Source organism: Haliaeetus leucocephalus, unplaced genomic scaffold (assembly GCF_000737465.1).
Source record: "Haliaeetus leucocephalus isolate CR32 unplaced genomic scaffold, Haliaeetus_leucocephalus-4.0 Scaffold340, whole genome shotgun sequence".
Taxonomy (NCBI): Eukaryota; Metazoa; Chordata; class Aves; order Accipitriformes; family Accipitridae; genus Haliaeetus; species Haliaeetus leucocephalus.
In genome coordinates, this window is record NW_010972776.1 from 8,015,266 (window position 1) to 8,037,324 (window position 22,059).

Below are 22,059 nucleotides of genomic sequence, written 5' to 3' on the forward strand. Positions count from 1 at the left end.
CTTTCACAGCAAAAGCTCCCAGGGCTTGGAATGTTGTGTTGTAGATGAAGATAAAATAAGTTTGTTTGTTTGTAAACAAGATTAAGTTGACCTCAACTGAAGGATAAGGTCATTGAGACACTGATGGTTTTTGTGGCTACTGCTCATTAGCAGCACGTTGTAATTTTTAATGAAACAAGGAAAGAAGATCCTGGCAGGAAGAGGTGGAAAATGAGAATGATAAACAAAGGGAAGAGGGTTGAAGAGAGAGGACAGAAATCCTGGTGATATATCATCACCTGCTAAATATGGTGTCTCTCTGCTGTAAGTTTAGCTCAGCATGATTTAGCAGTATGACTGGAGACTTGCAAAGGCCGTACATATGGACTGGGAATTTAATTAAAATCATGGTATTGTATTTGTATCTATTTCTGCAGCTTAATCTACTAGTTTCGTGGTGGTTTTAGGTAGAATGCAGCTACCAGTTGGACAGTTATCCAATCTCTGTACAAGCAAATGTGCCCTTATTGTAGTTCAGCTGGACTTAAGCGAGGAATAACAGTGCCTAGCTCAGGCAGCTTCATATCTGTTTCTCTGGTTCCTGAGTATTGTTTCCCTGCATAGCAACAAAACCTTACTGTGCTTTCCGATGAGGTCTGAGTCCCCAGAAATGTACCCAGCCGCCTAATGCGAATATTGGGAGCAGCAGCAGATGTTCTGCTATTAGCCTCCTTCTCTGAATTGACGTCCCTGAATTTCTTCTAATTTGCTTATGTAGAATTTGCATACCCAATTTTTTTAGTCTCCAGACCTATTTAAACCCAATACAGTAAATACCAGCTTGTGGTTCTCATTCCTGTTTTGCTAGCCAATGTTACTTGTGAGTGTTGCTTGCAAAAAGAGTGCATCTAACTTATGCTAATGAATTCCCCTCTGTTTACTTGTGATAGGTTGTATTTTTCACCTAAAAATCCCTGTGTGATTTATAGATGTCACCTTAGCTCTGCTCTTGCCACCAGCAGCTCCTGCTAAGCCTGGAGTTGCCATGAGGCCAATTGCTGGAATGTATGTGTGTGGGCGAAGTGAAACTGTGCGACGACTTGGGCTGGTTTTATATTCACATGTATTACTGAGCACTGCCAGAAGCAAGTCACTGAGCTACATGGTCCTTCATTAAGTGATTACTTAGTTTTGATGATGGTAAATATTATTTATTATAAAGATGCATTAGGTAGATTATAGTCTGAATCACCCTGCAGTGATAGTTCAGTAAGGTAGAGGTAGTGTTTTCCTTCATGCAGCTGTGAAAATAATGGTGCTTTTTTGGATAGGAATGAATTGCCATCTGGAGGTGCCTTTCTCTCTTTTTTCTTGGCTGTACAGCCCAGATATTTGGCTAGATGAGCTTAGATAAACCTAGCTTTTACATCACTAAACTTAGGTCAGATATGTCTTGTTACGTCGCTATTAGTATCATGATTATTAGATGGTGAACTGAGACAGAATGCAGAAGTTTGGGCTCATGGCCCTTTTCCTAGTCCCCAAGGATATACCTTCCTTCTGGTTACTGAAACTGAGACCACCATTTTTCCTCAGGAAAACTGGTTCCAGTTCCATGACAGTGAGTGGAGCAAGGCCCCGCTTGCACATTTGCGGAAGCATCGGCCCAGTGCAGGGTCTGACTCCAGCTCTGCAGAACCTGCCTCCATCCAAGACATGGCGCTTTTTGCTCCAAGTCCCTTTCATTTGTGACTAACTCTGTTCACATTCTCATTTGTCTGTGTGAACTTGGTGCCATGATCTCAGCAGTCAGGTAAAAGTCACAGAAAACCATTGCCAGGCTCTTCTGATCCCAGCCTGGGTAATTTGGTTTCATTACTAGAAAACAGATGGGTCTTCCATCATTAACACAGCAATGGGAAGCAGCAAGCTTGGCATCCATCACATGATTGCAGCGAATTGGGCTCTGCAGTTATGTGGAGTCAAGCGGTGGGGCAGAAGTTAGCTTCAAGCAGAGCAAGGATCATGGCTGTGAGAAGCTGGTAGCATGGCTGTGAGCATGCTTGGGTGCAGGTGGGAGGGGGAGAATTCTCAGAGGGTCCAACTCACTGGAGACCCAGCGAGTCTGTTTCTGTCAAGCTCTTGACAAGGGATGAACCATCAGATCTATGAAAAGGTGGAAAAAGATCCATTTGAGTAACGTGACAATCTCTAGGCAACTTGCTTTGGGTCTGTGAAGGACTATTTACAGTGCTTTGTCATGTGTAAAGTGGCCTTATGTTAGGTTTGACAGTGGCATATAGCCCACGCTTCTCATGTGTCCCATGCTGAGATGTAAATATTTCAGGGATGATATGCTGTCATTTACATTGATGTTTCTGAGAGTCATCATGCTGAGAGGTGAATGAACAGATACTTCTGTGCATACTGATGTGGGAGTATTTTTTTGCTATGGCTTTGCGGTGGGCAGAGAGAAGTCAGTCGGTCACTGCTGCAAGTTCCTGGCTCAGGTTGGGCCCCCCGAGACACCGGAATAATGTGTTCCCAATTTGGGAGCCCGCAGAGCTGTGGGAGCTGATCTCTTCTGTTTGTTCTGTGACCTTTCCCAGCTGATTGGCACTGATCTTTTATGCACCGGATAGACGATCTTTTGTGGTTGACATTTTGGGATGACTGAATATGGATTAACCTAGGCAAAAATATTTCCATTTTTCTACCTTCAAACAATGTCCTCCTTTTCCAAAAATGCCTGCACCACTGGGTTAGATCAAATCCAGTTCTGACTGAGACAGTGCTGTAAAGGAATTGGAATTCATAGCTGGGAAGGGGCAGAACTGGGATTTCTCTTATCAGTATTTTCTCTGAGAATCTGAAAGGAAACTGGTGTTCTTGATGTGAGATCTTATGGCCATCCTGAGCATTTAGCGGGGCATGTCAGTCATGAAGAAGAGGCCCGAAGTCTTGTCAGAGTCAGTGAACTTTGTCCTAGCAAACTTGTGCAGATCTGATAAGAGAACAGGATTAGGATATGAGAACCTTTTGTAATGCATCAGGTGCAGAATTATTTTTTAAATATCTCAGTAGTCTTAGTGAGATGACTCACATGTTGAAGTCAGGGATGTGTTTCTCTGCTTTGCTGGATGGGGGCCAGTTTCGGCACATCCAGTCCTGTGCACTGATTGTACCGGGGTCTCTTCTGGTCTTGAGATTCATGATTCTGTACTCTGAGATGACAAAGATCAACCAGCTACCTAATCCCTTGAACAACAAGTAAGCTCTTAGATAAAGTGGGTCCAGGTGACATGACTACAGTAGTGTCACAGGAATTTAATTGGATTTTTTTCCTGTTACTGAGCAGAGCTGCGCAGTGCACTTTTGCAAAGAACCATGGCACAGAGATACACAGGAACATCCATGTCACTATTTACAAGCGCCCTTATGTTCTCGACATAAAAATACTTCTGTTTACAGCAATACAGCTCATATAAAGGTCTGCAGCTGATTGTTGAAGGCAGACTTTACTATTAAGGTTAGTTTTAAGGTAGCCCAGTTGGTCTGTTGACTAAAATATCCTCAAATGTGACCTCTTGGTCTGCAGCTGCCTGAAGGCCCAGCTCTTTCTTCCACTAATACCTTTTTCCACCTTGCACTCAGAAACAAACATCGAGCTGACTCTGAATTTGGCTCATATCTAGGGTAAAACTAGGCTTTCAGGGGCAGTGAACTGGACAGCAAACCGTGCTCATCCCCCGAGCAGAGAGCACCCAGACACCCGCCGTTCTGCAGCGCTCGTGTCCAGCCGCGGAGCTGGCTGCAGAGGAAAGGCTGAGTCATTTCCACGGGATGTTTCACGGAGGAGCTAAGTGATGCAGGGCTTGGGTCTGAACAGCTCTGTTTCCTGGTGAATAGTAATTCTGTTTACTTAGAAGAGGAAAAAATCACTGGGGGCCTCAGTGCTGCTGTGTCATACCCGACTGGATGAAGTCTTGTTTATCTCAACCTGAAAAGAGAGAGAAGCAATTCTGGTGGCACTTTTCAGAAAATACTTCTCTACTTTGGGGGACTGTAGGCAGTGGAAATAGTCCATAGATTTGAATCCTGAAGCTTTTTTTTTCTGTTTGTTCTGTAAGAGCAGCAGCATGTTACCCCAGCAAGAGCAAGAGAGCCTTGGGAGGGACTCATGACATCCCATGCCAGGCTGAAATCTTTTTGTCACACCAAAGCAGCTTCAGGCTTGTAAATGTAGAGGGGTAGTTTGGGGTTTATGCTGGGCTGAGTGAGGTCTGGAGCTGGCTTGTGACTTTTCTTCTGGTCTCAATGTTCATGCAGAATTTGTTCTGCCCAGCATCTACCTATTTATATAGAACCTACTATAAATCTTTCGATACTTGTTTATAGGGGAAGAGGAAATAGCTGAATATGCTGTTTAGTCTGAAGATGGGATGGTTTAACCAAAGGTGCTGGCAGTAAGTTCCTGCTTTATGGCAACACGTCGTGAGAATCGTTAATGCTTCTACGAGGCACAGAGGAGCTTGGGTCCCTCAGTGAGTCACACGTTGGGCTCACGTGCCAATCACCAGTGCACTTGAACAGGGAGCCGGAAAGTGCTGTCTCTCCTCCACCTGTTCCCTTCTCTGACAGCAATGCTGCACTGATACGCCGCTCTGCGCTCGATCGCATCTGTTGACGTTCATGTGCCGAAAAAGCACAGGCCGTCAGCGGTGGGGGGAAAGGAGTTCCTCTGCTCGCAGGCTGCAGCTGGCACCGGGCGTGCTGCAAAGCTGCGGCGGCTTGTCAAAACTTGCAGCTTGTTTCATGACAGTGAGTTCTGGAACTGGCTTGTGATTCTTCATCTGGTCGCGATTTCTGTGCAGCGTTCATTTTGCTCAGCATCTACTTGCTTATCTAGGACCTACTATAAATCTTTTGCGCTCGGGATGGATTCAAACTCATGGGAAACAGCAGTGGTCTGGGACCTGCCACAGCACAAATGGTTCGAGGAGGGTGGTGAGAAAACCAGAAGTTTTGCCCTTTCCTCTAATTTGGTGAAACAGCCACCACTGCTGTGGTCTGGGCCAATGATGCGGGTTTGATGCCTTTTCTTGCAGGAGCCAGGCAGCAGGGGCAGAACACACTCCGTTGGTTGAAAACCATGTCCTGCGTTAGTCGAAGAGCCAGTCCTGGTTTGGGGGGGCATGGTACCAAATTGCAGGCTTTACTTTTGCCCAATCCAGGCAACTTCTGGAGGTTCAAGTACATTTTAATGGTCAGAATCATGGAAATAATTATCAGCATAAACTCAACAGATGACTGGAAGGAAAAAATATAAATCAAAAGCAGGTGAGATCTTTGTCTGCTTGAAAACAGTGGAATTGCTGCTGGGTCAGATCCCAGCTCCAGGTAGATCATGGCGCTGTCTCTGACAGTAACTGTAAAGTCTGTCCCATGCTGATTTCTTAAGAGATGCTTAATTATTGATTGAAATGGGGCTGGCAATTTACTCTTCAGCTTTAAGTGTGCCCCATTACAATAATCACATACAAAGAAAGAGGACGGATGTTCAAGGAGTGTCTGGTTGTCTTCTATGTTCAAAAAGGCACTTGGAATGTTATTTTATTTTATTTTACCTTTTTAGCATGGTGGGGAGTGAACAGCTCTTGCTGTTCAAAGAAAATAAAGCTGTTCCTTGAGATTTTTATATCTGTAACACTGAAGTAGTCCAAAGACTGGTTCTGTACCAAAGTCGTTTTCCCAACAAGATCTTCATTTTCATGTGCCATTTATAGTAAATGAAGACATGTTTGTAGGAGTACCGATAGATGGAGAGGTTGATCATGCAAAGAAACTGGAGGACTGTTTTTTGAAACTTAAATCTGATTATGCATATATGCTATTTTTATTCCTCTCTTTAGTTATCTGTCAAGGAACATTTGTGCAAATGAATTTTCATTATGGATTTTAAGCATGCAGGCTGGAATGCTGGCAGAAAGATATCCTAAATACTGCTTTTATATACTGCTTTTCCCCAGAATTTTCAAGGTTAGCCAAATTCTGACTTCTGGTTGGTCATTGTGAAAATGAAATACCATCTGACCTATAGGACAGATCACAATGAAGCAGCTTTACTTTGATCTGAAGATCAAACGCTGCTTTCCAAATTGGGAATACTTATAAAGTAACGGGTGAGTCTCAGGAGAAACAAGTCTCACTCATGACTGTACTGGAAGTGGAAAGATGGCAAAATTCATAGTATGTTACCGGTGAGTTGAGTAGGATGAGTTATTACTAATAATATCCAACTGGCTGTCTCTTGGGTTGGATTTCACATGTCTTATGTGGACTGGCAGATGAGGGTAGTGGTGGAACTTGTGAATTACAGTTATTTTTACCCTACTGTTTAACCCAAATAAGGAATTAGGAGTATTTATTTAATATGTATATGTGGATACCATGAAGTGCCTCATAAGCAAAGGTGAGTGTGCATATATACCTATACCTGTTGGTGTACATGTATACATGTATTTCTTGCAGGAAAGAGGTATTGTGGATGGGTATGATGGGCTGCCAAATTCAATATACCATGTCAGCTGTCGAGGTCTCAGGCTGTGATGGCACACGTTGTACTTTCAGTCAGACATCATCTTAAAACTTGTGCATTACGGGCATTTTGGTTATTCAGGCCTGGCCACACAACATGTTTTATTGGGGCAGAAGTTCCCAGTTGGAGGAAACAGATTTGGACCCATTGCGAGCTGTTTCTAGTCCAGGGAAGGACTGTAACGTTTGCAGATGAATAGTGAGCTGCTTTTGAATTGGGCTCTTTGAAGTGAAGATATTGGGTGGCATGGTTTCCGCTGCACTTGCCTGGGCCCGCAGTGTGCAACCCCAGGGAGGGAGGAGAGGACCGCGTGGCTTTACCCAGGGCGTGTGGAGGAGAGGAAGAAGGGGCAGGTATCCTGAGAAGCCTGGCCGAGTCTGAAAGCGCACGAGAATCTGGTGCTGTCACACCAACCCGCCTGCATCGGTTCTGTCTCAATAGCCCCAGGGGAGCCCTGGGGCTGGCCCAGGGCATGCAGGACGCAGCTCCCAGGCTTGGGTGACTGAAGCCTGTTGCCATCGCAGTCCCCGCTGAGCTCAGCTCCTGCAAGGAACCAGCCCACAGCCTCCCCCTTCCCACTCACGGGACATCCCACCCTGCCTCAGTGCCTGTGAATCCCCTCTGCCTCGGGGATAAATTCTTTCAATAGTTGTTTGCCTTGAGGGCTGCAAATCTCTGTTTTGTTTCCAGCCTGAATTGGCTTTATTTTAGGCTCCAGCTGTTGAAAGCACGCTGAAGAGCAGGGGCTGGGTTGCAAAGGCACCCCCAGGACCTCCTGCTTCCCGTGTCCTGGGGCATGGATGTGCGCGGGGTTCGGCGTCCGCTGTGCAGGGCATTAACCAGGCTCTGGCACCAGACTCTGCTCCCCACGTCGTGGCACCGCTGCATCTCCCTGCCCTGGTACCACCGCAGCCTGGCCCCCACTTAACCAGGGGTGAATAAACCCAGCTGGCATGAAAGCCTGGCCTCGGGGGACACAGAGGCACCGTGGGGGGACGAAGGGAAGAGGGAGAACAAGGCAACGACAAGGAAATTGCTCTCTCTGAGGATTTTCTAGTCTCTGCTAGAAAACTGGAGCTGAGTGCAGGTGGGGAGGGGAGGAAAGGCAAGAGAGGCAAAAGCCCTCCAATAAATCTCTGAGGCAGAGAGGGGGCCGTCCTGTAAGGCTGAGGAAAAGGCAGGGGGAGAGCTAGGGCTGGAGCTGCCCTCCCTGCTTCCCCGACCCACCGGCCCGCTGCCGGGCAGGTGTCCCCACTCGGCTGCCGAAAACCCGGTGCCAGCTATTTGCTCATCGCGGTCACGTTTGTTTGGGTGTCTGCGCCTCCCCAGGAGGCGGCTCTGGCAAAAAAACAGGTACCCGCAGCCCGTGGGTCCGGTAAGGGTGGGCAGCTGGGGTTGCACCGGCTCCCACTGCCCACCCTGAGCCCCTGCCTGCACCCGGGGAGGGCGGGGGGACCCCCCTCCGCAACTCTCCACGCAGAGAACCAGCGGGCAGGTCTGCCGCTCGCTGCCTTGCCTGGGAGAGAAGGAGGAGGAGGAAGAGGAGGAGGGTGGTGATAAGGGGCTTGCTGCGTCGCCTCATTTCTGTCCCCAGCGCACAGCATCCGCTGCCTGAGGACTCCTGCTGCGGCAGTCTCGGCGCTGAGCTGCCGGCGACCGGGCGGGCGTCGGGGGAAGCTCTGGCTGTTTACTGTCTGGTGACAAGTGTTGCAATGCAAAAGCCGAAGGAGTCCCTGGAAGGGAGGCTGTGCTGGCAGCGGTACCTGTAAGGAGGGGAAGAGGCTTCCCGAGGCATTCGGCAGCGGAGGCTCTAGGCATCGGCACCTCCTCCCAGTGTCTCCATCGCCACTTGCTTCGGATCTCTTCTTAAGGGAGAAGAGGGGGGGGAAAAAGGATCCAGAAGCCCCCTGCAGCTGGACCAGCCCCTGCTGGAGTCTAACAGGTGTTTGCTGGGATTTCAATGGGGAGGGGACGAGTGGGGAGAAAAGTTAACTGGAGAAATCGGGGCTAGGAGAGATGCGATGATCTTGCACCAAGTGGATGTGCCATGTCTGCATGCGAATAGCGCGCCTGGAGAAGCTCGGAGGGATGTCTTGCGAGTGATCTGCTTGATCTCCGTAGAAACGCTCACCTCTGCCTGCAAACTTTCCCCTGCCAGAAGTTGGGAGGAATAAAAAAAGCATCAGAAAATCAAAAGGGGAAGATCTCAGCGGACAAAAACGCTTGAGCTAAACTGTTGCATCCCGACCCGGGGCTCCGGTGCGAGCATCCTGCCGGTGTCTCCCGGGCTCCCGAGCCAATTGGCAGCGGGTGGCGTTGGCCAAGGCGCCCGGCAGCGTCCCCGGCATCGGGGACGGGCCGAGCAGCATGCTGGCTGCGGCGCCCGCGGCCGGCGAGCAAACCCCGCGTGCCTGACCCGTTGGTGGTGCCGGGGCGGTGGCGGCCATGGCTGCAGCCATCGCCAGCTCCCTGATCCGCCAGAAGAGACAAGCCAGGGAGCGGGAGAAGTCCAATGCCTGTAAGTGTGTCAACAGCCCCAGCAAGAGCAAGGGAAGCTGCGACAAGAACAAGTTGAATGTGTTTTCCAGGGTCAAACTCTTTGGCTCCAAGAAAAGGCGAAGAAGGCGACCAGGTTGGCAAGGGTTATGTCTTTGGGGGTCGGTTTGTTTAATTTAATGCAAACTGGGATGCGTATCGGGCGTGGGGAAAGGGGAATGGTGTCTCAGGGCTGGCAAAATGAACGCGCAGGTATTGCCACTCCTGGCTTTTACAATCTGATAGACGTGGGTACCTTATGCCAGTCCCTTCCCCTTTCATGTTCATCTGGTTTATTTGGATAACACACACCGTTGCTAACTGCCTCACTTGCACACCCTTGTGCACCCGTGTACCGGTAATTCAGTAGTCTTGTCTCTCTGTTACACATACACGAACACACGTGATTTATCTGTGGGGGAGATGTTAGCAGGGGAAGTTCCCACACATACACCTCCTTCAGTTGTATGTTAAATAACTTAGCGGTCTAGAGATCTGTTTTTGTCTTCCTGCTTCATAGAATGCCTGTGCCATGCTTTATTTGCTGATTGCAGACGAGGCTTTTTGCTTTTGCTGGCATCTTCCAGAGTTTTGCTTCAGCGCCCTGTTCCTTTCTAGGAATCTCATACATGCAGCTGCCCTGCAGATACGATGCTCTCTGTGTCAGAGGTGCAAAAGATCAGGCATGAAGACTCAGTCCCTGATCTGAGTGGGGGTTTTGTATGTGGGAGGAGCAAAACCCTCTGGTAATGTTGCTATCCCTTTGCTGTGCTGAAACATTGATGCCCTTAGCCACTTAACCTGTCTGCCTTTCTCAGCAGCCATGGAAGAGGTGCCTCACTCGCAGTTTGCCAACAGCTTTGGGATGTATTATGGCTAAAAAGCCAAAGTGGGGACTGGATTAATTTCTTGTCAGAAAAGTTGGTAGATAAGAATTGTGCATCCGTCAGTACCCTTATCAAAGGTTGCTAATAGGAACTAATATACTTATGCAAACTGTTGTAAGCCTTTGCCTTCAGCTCCTACTAAAATGACGTACAGCAGCAGAGCTCCCTAATGTCTTTGATTACAAACACAAGGAGTCTTATCCAGACATTGGCTCTTGGAAATGACACATCATATCTTCACAGGATGTTTATCTCTGAATTAAGTAAGTTGTTGTGGAGTGAGCTGCGGAGATGCATTGCCTCCTGACAAGCATAACTGTGTGAAATGACTACAATGCAGATGTCATTGGGATTCAGTGGAAGTAGACCTTTTTTGCAATTACTCCTGGTGCATTACCTAGATATCTTAAATGACAGACTTGACAGCAGATCTGTTGCTATATACTTTTTGGTCTAGAATGATCTGAAACTGGATGAGATATCTCACTTTCTAACTGTGAATCTGAGGATGGTTATGAAAAAAGGAAATCTATCCAAACTATGCGTTGTTTTGATCTTTCTTCTTCTAGCTGATGAGGTAATTACCTCAACCCTTATGGTAATATTTATTTTGCAGTTTGACACATTGCTGGATTTCAGGGTTCCCCCCTCCATTTTCCATATGTTCATTGAGTAGTTTATCACTTCGGATGCTCTGTACTCTTTGGAGCAGTGAGGAATGGGGGTTTGTTTATTAGAACTGCAGCAGTTCCTGTGCTAAACGTTTGCTGCTATATATTTAGGCTCTCAACTGTCACTGTGGCTCTTATTAGCGCTATCATAGTAGTCCTCTTTTTCCTCTCCATTTAAGAGCTCACACCTTTTTAAAGGGCAGAATACGCTCTTTGCCAGCTCATTTCTAATCTTAAATGAGATAGGGCTGAGCTCCTGAGGCCAAGAAGCACGCTGTTGGAATTTGTATTCACTGGACCTAGATTTTACTGTGCTACCTACCTTGCAATTGAAAGTGGCATTTAATCATTTTGGCAATTGATTTCATAGACATAAATTTGATCTCAACCTAAATGAAAAGTGTTGCAAAGCTGGCTGCCCTGCTTTTGTTTTGGGTCTTTTTCATATCTCAGCCTTGAGAAGAAACCCACAGATTTGTTTTTAGCATCCTGCTCGCTTGGAACGGCACATCAGGATTTCCCACATTAATCTCACTATTGTTTTTTTACAGAGCCTCAGCTTAAAGGTATAGTAACAAAGCTATACAGCAGGCAAGGATACCACTTGCAGTTGCAAGCAGATGGAACAATTGATGGAACAAAAGAGGAGGACAGTAGTTATAGTAAGTGACATGAGAATCAATGGTGTGTTTGTGAACTGTGGTGTCTTATTCTTCCCATCTAGGTCCGTTCAAAATTGTTGTCCTGGGATGACTGAGTGAGTGGAAGCGGCATTGACACTGTGCTCACAGCGCAGAAGTCTTTCAGACTTACTGGGTCTGAGAGAAATGCAAATAAAAATCACTTATAGAAATAATGAACCAAAGGAGGTAATGATGACACATATGACAAACAAAGCAAATGTTATCTCCATGGTAATCTAGAGAAGTTCATTGCTGTCCTTTGGATTTTATTAGACTTTTTTTTTTTTTCAACAGGGAAAATTTGCTCGCCTACTCAGTGTGCCTGAAATAGAATAACGCTATCTCCACTCTTAAACAGGGGCTCATTCAAACAAAGCCATGTTATTTTACACAATGAGAGTTCATCATAATTTTAAAGTTCACATTTCCCTATTATTATTTTTTTGTACCCCTTCTGAACTTAATTATACCTTCAGCTTTCAAGCAGATTTCCCTCAGCTTTTCTGTGAAAAAGCTTTGGATGTTTTGGGTTTGGTTTTTTTACAACTTCAAGAATGGATAGAAAACAGGAAGAGATGACTAGACCATAGATTTGGTGTGTGTAAATAAAATATTTAAGAGTTTCGCATAGTTGTACTGTTTAGCTAAACTACGTTTCTGTTCTAAAAAAAAAGTTAGGCCGTGCAAGGAGTTTGAGAAGGTATTTCAGGCCACTTAGACAACAAACCATAAAATCCAACAGGCAGACATTCCTTTTAATTATTAAAAAGTGCTGATTTAAGTGCCATCCTCTTCATATGAAAAGCATTTGCAGGTGAAACATCATTTCATTTTGCAGGGCCCTTGAATATTGCAGAGTAAGCACTAGATGCAGTAGGAAGTAGCATATCGTAGTTGTCCGATCGCTTGCTCTCACCCTTTTCCCGCACCCTCTTTAATCCTTTTGGTATCCCTGCGTTAACTTCTGAGTGACAGAAGGGAACTGGTAACGCCGCTGGAGGAGGTTTCTGCTGCAGCCATGGAAGGTGCTGGCCTTGGGGCAGCGCACAAGCGTGGGATCTGTAGGGACACCTGAGGTCTGGCTCCAGGTCCCGTCCTCACCCACGGAGAAGGTGGCACAAAGACCGGATCAGCGCAATGCTGAGCGGCTGCTGCCATCTTACTGAGTTCTCCTCAGTGCAGCCACAAAATCTACTCTAAGAATGATCCTTATGGACCTTAAACATTGACTTTTCTTTCAAGTGAATGATCTAATATTTATGATTTCAAAAGTCAGTACAGATCGTTCAGGATTGCAGGGTAATTCTGTTCATTATCTTAAAGAAGAAGAAATAGGCAAACCTTACTTTTTACATCAAAGTGTGATGTTGTTATAAACTTTTAATATACCAGAGCACATATCTGAAATTCCATCTTTCTTTTTTTTTTCTGATTGTTTCATTTAAATACTTTGCTTGGCATCCCTCTAATAGGGATTCTGAGATTTGAAACAAGATAAAATTTATGGAAATACAAATGTGTCTGTTTCTAAGATACCTTTGTTTTCACTGCATCCTTAAATTTACCATAACCTATTAGATTACAAAGCAAATCATAAAAATTCCTTGTCGCTGGATACCAGCCTTCCAAAATGCTGAACACTTAAATGTAATGGAAGTATCCCAGAAATGGTTGCAGCTGGGCTGCAGTATCTAAGCGTTCAGAACAGAGGAGGGTTTTATCATAAAAAACCCACACGCTTTTGTATATATTCCTGTTTTATGTAAGGTAAGTGTATGGACCTGAATGTCCTGCAGTCCTGAATTTATTTTAATGGCAATATTTTTAATGGAGCTAGTAAGACAGACTGATTTATACTGTGGATCAGATCCTATATAAGGGGCTTCCCCCAAAGCCTTGCTCACATGAATGTTAAGTGATCAGGCCCTCTCAAATCCTTTCTTCCAATATCTGCAGAGACATCTTTCATTTAGCCCATATCCGTGCACTGTGGGGAAGCCACAGGAGTTGTAGCCCACTCCAAATGCAGGAGGACTCCTTCTCCAGTCCGTTCTCTCCTCCTTTGCACCCCTGAGGGATATCATTGCTGTTCCCTTTTGTCACCTTCACTGAACATTTGCTCTAAGACCGTTTGCTTTGCAGTGCAGCGTGATAATAAAAACTCCCCTTAATAGTAAGAGGAACATCCTCAAATGCAGCTGTGGCCAGCAGAGCGGTTGCACAGCACTAGGACTCTGCAGCTGCATTTTTTTAGAGCAAACCATAACCATAGTCCACCTGATCTCCAGCCAGAGCATTAGTCAGCCTTGTTTAAATTTCAGAATTTGTCTTCCCTGTTTACAGTAGAGATGGGGAGAGGTTGCAGCCCCTTATAGCCAGCTGCTGTTTAGGGCTCCTGACAGCATCTTGGGCCCAGGAGTCTACCTTCTCCATCATTTTCTATCTAGAGCTGAGTGGGATGTTTGCCTGAAGATCCCTTTCGGCTTCTGACTTGGGAGCAATTATTTCAAGCTCTGCAGACCCACTGCTGCATGCAGGGTTCACAAAAACAAGGTTGCATCCACAATTGCAGAGAGTTTAAAAGAAAGCTGAGATTTTGGAGCACAGTTTAGGCAGGAAATGAAACATGGACTTGAGGAGCCATACCACTCACCAGACCTCAGTTTTAGCTAAGAGTCCGTGTGATTTGAGGAGGTGATTTCCTGGCTGAGAAACAGATTTTGACTCATTAAATGTGTTAAATAGGGCAAGGTTTTAAATCAAGGCAAAATTTACTCCCCAGTTTTGGCAAGACAAAGAGATTTCAAAACTTATAAAATAGGGAAATACAGGAAATTATATCCTGCAGAAAGCATACAGAGATCCAGGTGGCCAAGCCAAGGATGGCAGAGACCTCACACTAAAGTATATGTTCATAAATCCAGCTGTGGCCCACTGCCTCTTATTTTGCAGCTCTAGTTCTCTGTCGGCTTGTATTGCACAAGGGCTATAGTAAAGATCATTTCTCCCTTAGGCATCGCCAAGTTTTTCATTACGATGGCTATTACATCCTTATTTTAAACAGCGCAAATGTAATAGGGAAAGGCTAGGATGCAAATAACTTTCCATTATTTTATGCTAACACCAACTGATCACAGTAGCAAGCAATTTATTTTCCTGTGGCTTTTTTGCCACCCTTTCTGTCATATCTGCTCACATGAGAGTCGACCCCTAGAAATGCGATAGCATCTCAAACCTGTTGTCCGTGGCATTGGGGGCTGCGTGGCTCTGCTGTTGGCCCCTTCAGCTTTCGCTGGTCATGGACAAGCCACTCGCTGTTGCAGAAGCCAGACTCGGACTTGCTGCTGCGCGAGGACGGTGGGAGCAACAGCTGGTGCTAAAGGGGACGGTTCCCTTTTTTGGTGCAGTGCCAACGTCCCCTTGCCTTGGAGGCGGCAGCTGGGGCAGCCCGGCTGTGTGTCTGGCTGTGCCGGCGTAGGACGGATTGACCGCGCACCCTTCCGACAGCCGGTCCCTCTCCCCTTCGGCAGAGGCCGTCGGCAGCAGAGCCAGCGTTACTCCCCCGCAGCCCTTTTGCAACTTCCGATCGTCTGTGCCACGGCAGCTGCTAATCCCACCGATGTCTAAACCAGCTTCTGAGCGTGCCCAACCCTCGTCTTGCTTCAAAATAGAGCATGTACGTTTATGGCAGGGAAACGTGTTCAGCTGTTGAGGGAAGCAGCTGAGCACCCATCTCAGTGGGTGCCCCAGCCCTCCCCTGGCAGAAGTCGCTCAGCCTCGTATCTCTGCTCACTCTGCCAAGCACAGCACAGCCGGGAATCGCTCGCTAAAACCTCTCTCCGTGGCTTGTGGCCGTGAGCTGTGACTTCTCAACCCTCCCAGGCTTTGCCCTGTCCTCAGCCGGTTCGTAGCACGATTTACAGTGGAGCCCATACTCATACCCTTGTGCTGAAAATAACCAAATGCTTGCCCTACTCATAAATATGCCATTAAGAAAGCACCTTTCAAAACAGAGCTCCAGGTTCTGCCTGGATATTGAGCTTTAAATTGTGCTCTCCTGCCTACACGGAGATCAGATGCTTTTTGGGGTTGAACTGCAAAAGAGGGCTCTCCAAGGGAATATTTACTGAGTCAGACAGGGAATATTTTCTCCCCCAGATAAATTCAAGCATTTGATAGAACACATGAGAAATCCATTTCCCTTAGCATATCCCTTGCTGAAAATCTAAGTTTTGTTTGCCAAAAACTGTAGAGAACTAGAGGATTTTGTTTTAGTGAAGAGAAAGCCGTTTCTGTTGATTTTTTGCTTGAGGCGAGTGTGAGGAGGGGCTGCATATGTGTGTGTGTGTGTTTGTGTCTGCATGTACACTTGTGTGTATGAGACAGAAAGAAAAACGCAGGTATGATTTTATGATCTCCTACATTTATTTATCAGTTCTGTATATTTCCACCTGCTCTGTTATATTTGACCGTTGTAGGCAATTCAATGCTCAAAGGTGCCCCAACCTTAGAGCAGAGCACCTGTAGTTCATGGTGTGTCCCTCAGCTGCTGGTCCCATCCCCCCCCCAAGCCCATTGCACCCCCTTTTCGCCCAGCCGGGGGGCTGAGATGTTCAAGTTAACCCAGGACAGCACACGGAGACGGAGGTCCAGCTGGAACAGAGTCTGTTTTCACCAGAATTTAGTCCTTTGTCCCCAGCGTTCGCTTCTGGCCATGCCTTTACTGAAGCAGGACATGCATACGTTTGCTCTTTGGTTTTTGATACGTTCTTGACAACCCCCCACCCAGAATTCAGGATCGGTATTAAATGCTGGCAAGCTGCAGATTTTCTTTTAATTAAATATGACCATTTGGGGATTGTCAGGCTGAAAAAGGAATTTTTAATGGGTCATAATTCTTAGCTTATACTTTTGAAAATTCAATAATTTCAAATTCATAATTGAGTTTTAAATTCAGACAGTGACCATAAATACCACCCTTCAGCCTGAAGCAGACGGGAGTTTTCCAGCCAAGTAATAAACCATTGGAAATAAGAGCCAGTTTGGCATTACTTCATCCTATCTCTGCATTTATACAACAGACTGAAAGGAGATGCTTTGCATTATGATAACAGTTCTTGAAAATTTTCTTAACTCCCCTTTATTTTTAATCCTTCATATTGAACACAGAGTACTGTATTCAACTCATTATTACTTGTGTTCAATTGTAACAAATCCATGAATCTAAGCTATGGCAGAGCTTTGCTTTTTTTTTTTTTTTTAATTTGCCACTTTACAAACCGGAATCTTCGTTTTTTGAAGAGACATTTCTCTGCTTATAAATACTGCCACTATTAGCATATATGCAAGCATAAACGCAAGCAGAACATTCGAAGCAGCTCAATTTTGAAAGCACAGATTTAGGGCTTGATCTAAAGAATATGCTGTCATTTCATTTCGTTTTGAAGTTATTTAACTCTGTTTTTTCAAACCCATTCTCCTCTCAAAAAGAGAAAAAAAACCCAGTGAGTTTTGAGTGGAAACATTTTGAGATGTTAATGAAGGTTTTTAACCTTTCTGAATTTCATCTTGCTCCTTCCTTTTGGTCAAAAATGTTTACTGAATTTGATCTGAATTTGCCAAAAAAAAAAAAAAAAGTTTTGGTCATCTTGAAAAACTTTTTGTTTGTTTTTGGATCACCTTTTTTTTTGCACTTACTGACAGAAAAAAAACCCCAAAACCAAATTAAGTATGTTCAACTCTACTCAGCAGACCCTGGATTCTGCTCATGAGGCAGGTAAGTCCTTTTAGCTCTCAATACCTCCAATTCACCATCTTCAGAATGTGGGACATACACTGATACCCTCTGTAGATAATTTCTGAGCTATTGGTGGAAATTGCTATAGAAGAACACGATAGTAGCAGTATTGTTCTATAGCACCCACAGAAATTAATATATGCATGAATAGGCATTTTTTATTTTGTTCTGGTAATTATGGTTTAACTGTCTATCTAATCTGCATACTCTAAAGGATTAATTTTGCTCTCCATCTCCTTTCTCTCCTAGCTTTGTTTAACCTCATACCTGTGGGTTTACGAGTGGTGGCGATTCAGGGGGTTCAAACAAAATTGTATCTGGCAATGAACAGTGAAGGATACCTATATACATCAGTAAGTAAACATTTTTAATTTTGTTCTCACTGAAATTATCGTAAGAACTTAGTAAATGAATAATTTACTGTTCCAAGGAATCTGCTTATAATCTATAGGCATGAGATTTGACAGCAAATTCAGTGTCGTGGTGATAGTCTGGTTTTAGCTTATTACTCTGTTTCCATTATGAATATATATGGATGCATGGAATCAAACTGTGGTGCCTTTGATGCAAACCAGTGATCCCAAAGTGTGAAATAAAAAACCCCAACAAACTACAACCAAAACCCCAGACAGAAAGGATGTTTTCTCTTGGTCACTGTGGACTGATTGGGCTAATCAGTGTGGGGTGCGGAGGGAAAGGGACGACTTTGTGAATCACAAGCATGCCTGAACACATTTTGTATCTTCCCATTTAATCTCTATTACTGTTATTAAAAGGGATTAGAGGAAGTAATTTTTTTTGTTGTTTGGCCAGGATTTTCAAATTGAAATGGAATTAGGTGCCAAAATCTTATGGCTTCAAGTTGCTGAGTAACTAAAGAAATGTTTTACTAGCAGTTTTGATGAAGAATGTCAGTTAATAATTTTCAGTGGCATTTCTCAAGAGAGCAAACAGTGTTTTTATGAAAAAAAGAAAAAAGGACATTTTTAAAAATAGACAATTTTTCAATTAAAAACATTTAGTTGAACTGTGTTCAGGAGTTTTAATTATAAAGTCTTAGTAGATTTTTCCCAAGGAGGAAAATGGAAGAAAATGTAATTTATTATCTGCTACAAATTATTCTCTTCTATGAATGATTCCCTGAAGGTGCCTCTAATACTGATAACAATTAAGTAAACTTACTCAAATCTCTCATTTGTTTTGCAATCCTGACAGCCGGGACAAGGGGCAGCTTTGCATGTTTTTCCTCTTGTATCTGCCAGAGCAAAAGCAAATTAGAACTGGTTATGCCGTGGGACAAAATAAAATTTCAGTGAACAGCATCGAACTCTGCTTTTCTTTTTACTCTGGCTATTTGCTTAGTGCGGTTAATCCACAGATCTGTTTGCAGGGCTGTAGCCACACAGCCAGATCGTGCAAAGTCCCCTTAATCCCGTGTAGTCACGGTCCTGAGGCTGCACAGTGTCATTTACGTTTGCACTGCAAATGTACCTCTGGCTGCACCGTGGTTTTCATTGACATTAGCATCCTCAGCTGCACTCCTTTTTGGCTGCCCACTCGCCGAGAGAGCGCTGTGCCGTGCCGGCTTCTGCAGGCTCAATTCCGCCTCGGGGAGCGTTACCTTGAGTCACGTCTCCGGGTGGGATAGCGAGGTTTGTACAGGAAGCAAAATTCCATCACCGTGCGCAGCGAGTGTGCTTGGTTTGGGTAGGTCAGTTCTTTCATTGCATACATTCTGGAAGAATCAGGTATGTTTTTGCAAAGATGCAGAAAATGGGATGGGAACAGATTCTGCCACTGTTAACCTACAACGGAGCACTAACTTCTCATTGTGAGACATAACCCTGAAGTCAGAGGGACCACTGAGAGAACAAAGGATCACTTCTAGTATCCCTCGATGTGAGGAGGAGGAGCAGAATATGACCCTTATTTAGATTAAGCCCAGCTTTTGGTTTGATGGGTATCTAGGCATCTTAGGCAGAGCTCAGAGATTTACTTTGGTTCTAATTTTTGGTATTTGCATTGATTAGGGATAGTTCTTCATGTGGTCTTATATGTTAGCATGAATAGTGTTCCTTGAATCCTTTAGTATCCGTGACTTTAATAGTTTATGCCATTGCAAAATTAACTGGTGACATCCCTCTATTTTCCCCTTAGTAACAACGGTCGTTTTTGTTTCTTTATTAGGCAGCTATATTTTCTTACATTTATTCTTTTATTCTTCTTGAACCTGATGGGCTTGGCAAAGCCTTAAACAGACTTCAGTCGTGTTGTTGTGTCCCAAATTCATATTTTTAAATACTTTTCACAAAGATGGGTGTCCATTTAATGTTGATCTACTTTTCCTAAGCAAGTTTCCATCTAAGTCCTCAATAATCTTGGGTTTATCACCTGCTGCTTTCTGGTTTGGTTGCTTTGTCCTTTACAATAATTGCAAGAAACTGTCTTGGCAGGCAAAACCCAGCTCATGTCTCTGTCAGTGCACCCAGGGAATGGACAAGTGCTGGTGAGGAGCATCTATCTGCCCCTACTTCACCTGCTATGCAAAAAAAGGTTGCCAGAATTGCAGTTCCAGCACCATTTTTTAAGTGTTTCTAGCACTTCTTTTGCTGATAATGGTACTTTCAGCAAGAGATAGTCTGATGCATGGGAAATTAGCTCTATATTTTGGGCTGGGTTCTTGGTTGATGTAAATGAGTCCCAAGAGAGCTCAGCTGATTTATACCAGCTGAACACTCACCTGTTCAAAGGATGCCAACAGGGAGTCCAGGGAACAGATCAGCTCAAATAAATGACATCCATCTCCACATCCTGAGGGTTTCTAAGCCCTTACAGAGATGTGTTCCTGAATGGGATTTGTCAGGAGCAGACAGATGGCAACATGGGATTGATCAGGAGGAAAAGCCCCACAAAACACTGTCAAATTCCTGAAGCAAAAATATAGGGAAAACCAGAAATGTACTTAAATTGTCGATAACTATAACAGATAGTTGCACCATTTCCAGAGAGAAATGAAATTAGTATTGATGATGCAATGTAATAGGGAGGGAGAATATTGTGGTCTATGTCATGATCGCTTGCTTTTGGTTTTATTGCAACTCTAGGGCTTCGGTCATGCTTGTGTCTGTGCAGAACTGTTTACTTCAGATTGCACTGCCGAAGGTTATAGATTCGTTCGGTAAATGGTTTGAAAAACACCCTGCTAACGTGCCATCCCTGTTCCTCACCCCGTGCTACTGTCTGTGTCTTGCACCTGATAGCGCCTTTTAGCCTGAAACGCTTCCAAAACACTGCGCCTGATAAAGAGGCCATTAAGTCCACAGCAATTACCCCACCGGTAAATAGGTAAATAAGACATCTGGCTTACGGGAGGATAAATGGAGGCTCAGCTAAGTGCTTTCCCACACTCGCACAGGAAAGCACATTAGGGGTAACACACCAGGTGTCCCATTTCCATGTATCTTGCACTAAACTGCAGTATTAAATTGCAGTTCCTTTTCGTTTCAGTGACTGCGGTGAATTCTCATATTTTGTTCCTTAGGCTATATTTTTTAGGTTTGGGCTGTGCAGCAACAAAATTGACTTAGTTGATTCTGAGCGTCCTCCATATGTAGAAAACATGTCCTAGCCGCAATCCATTACAGTTGTTGGCAGATGGAGAATATCTGCAGATCCAGTTTGCTAATTTGTTGAGCTCTGGCTTTGGCCTTGCCTCATTCTCCCTAGCAGTCTGCCAGGATGGGGATTCAGGTATCTGACCTCAGAAGTAGTCTGCAGTGTGGTTTGCTTCTGATCCAGTGACTGTACACAAGAATGAGGTGAATTTGCTCCATGAGGGGATCAGTGATGTATAATAAATCTGCAGAGAATAGATATCTGTAGTTGACTGCCAGAGTTTATAGATAGTTTGCGACGTCTGTCAGTTAGAGCAAAAATAAGATCTTTAATGTAATGATAAAAGTTCCTCAGGGACAAGGCAGCAACTCAGCTAAGCAAAAAACCAGATATTATGTTAAAATAAATATATAATTATCTACATTTGCTATAGAAGCACATTAAAAGTCCTGGACTGCAGAGAAGGGAAGCGACCTTGGTCCTCCCCGCAGCCTGCCATGCTGCCACTGCTCGCCCCGCTCTGAGCAGCAGTGCCTCCTCTCCGCACCAGCTGGAAAATGCCTCTTCGTATCCCAGAACACCACCACATTTGAAATGTTTTTTTTTCTGTAGCTGGTTTCCTACCAAAGTCTATGGGAGTTGTGTGACTGCACCTCCCAAGCCGAACCCACCCTCACAATTTTATTTGGAGGGACCTTGTCGGGAGCTATTTGAAGCCATAGCTCTTCCTGCTGTTTGATGCTTGAGCATCCATTTAAAATGAAAACACAGGGCTTGATTCATCCCTTCTTACACCGGTGTCATGCTGCTGCAAGATGACTTAAACAGTGTTATGGTACTGCTGTCTTACGTAACCACAAAATGAATCATGCCCTTTTGTATTTTAGGATGGCTTTTATTTTCTCTTATTTTTCTTTCTATGAATGACCACGTCTTTCAGATGACCACCATATGTGCTACACTTGAGCTTTTCAGGTTTCACACCCTATGAATTCCTTGTGTTCTTTCATTGTCTTGAACAAAAGAGTGAAAAATATTTTAAGGATCTCTGTGTCAGACAGGTAGTCCTAGAGCTATTGCTTTCTCATTGAAGTGATTGTGATGTGACAGAGGAGGCTCACAGTGATACAGAGCAGCAGCTGAGTGAAGTTCATTAGAGGGAAGGCATGTATGTAGGTGAAGAGAATTAGGTGTACCGCTTGAATTCTGCATAGGCTGAAACATAACCCAAAATACAGCAAATTTTAAAAAATAGCCTGAGAACATCTAGCCATGTATTTTCCATGAACCATCA

At 44.7% G+C, this 22,059-nt stretch overlaps 1 protein-coding gene across 2 annotated transcripts in view; it reads left to right on the plus strand.

The window, feature by feature from the left end:
* The window catches only part of FGF13 (fibroblast growth factor 13), a 128,331-nt gene that overhangs the window by 57,153 nt on the left and 49,119 nt on the right, over positions 1-22,059 (plus strand). The window contains exons 1-3 of one of the 2 annotated variants that reach the window (XM_010572451.1): positions 8,703-9,209; positions 11,222-11,332; positions 17,400-17,503. In XM_010572451.1, coding sequence (XP_010570753.1) covers positions 9,023-9,209; positions 11,222-11,332; positions 17,400-17,503 — 402 coding nt within the window. In that variant the 5' untranslated portion in view covers positions 8,703-9,022. Of the gene's footprint in view, positions 1-8,702; positions 9,210-11,221; positions 11,333-17,399; positions 17,504-22,059 lie in introns of those variants that run through there. The other variant, XM_010572452.1, reaches the window with a different exon arrangement.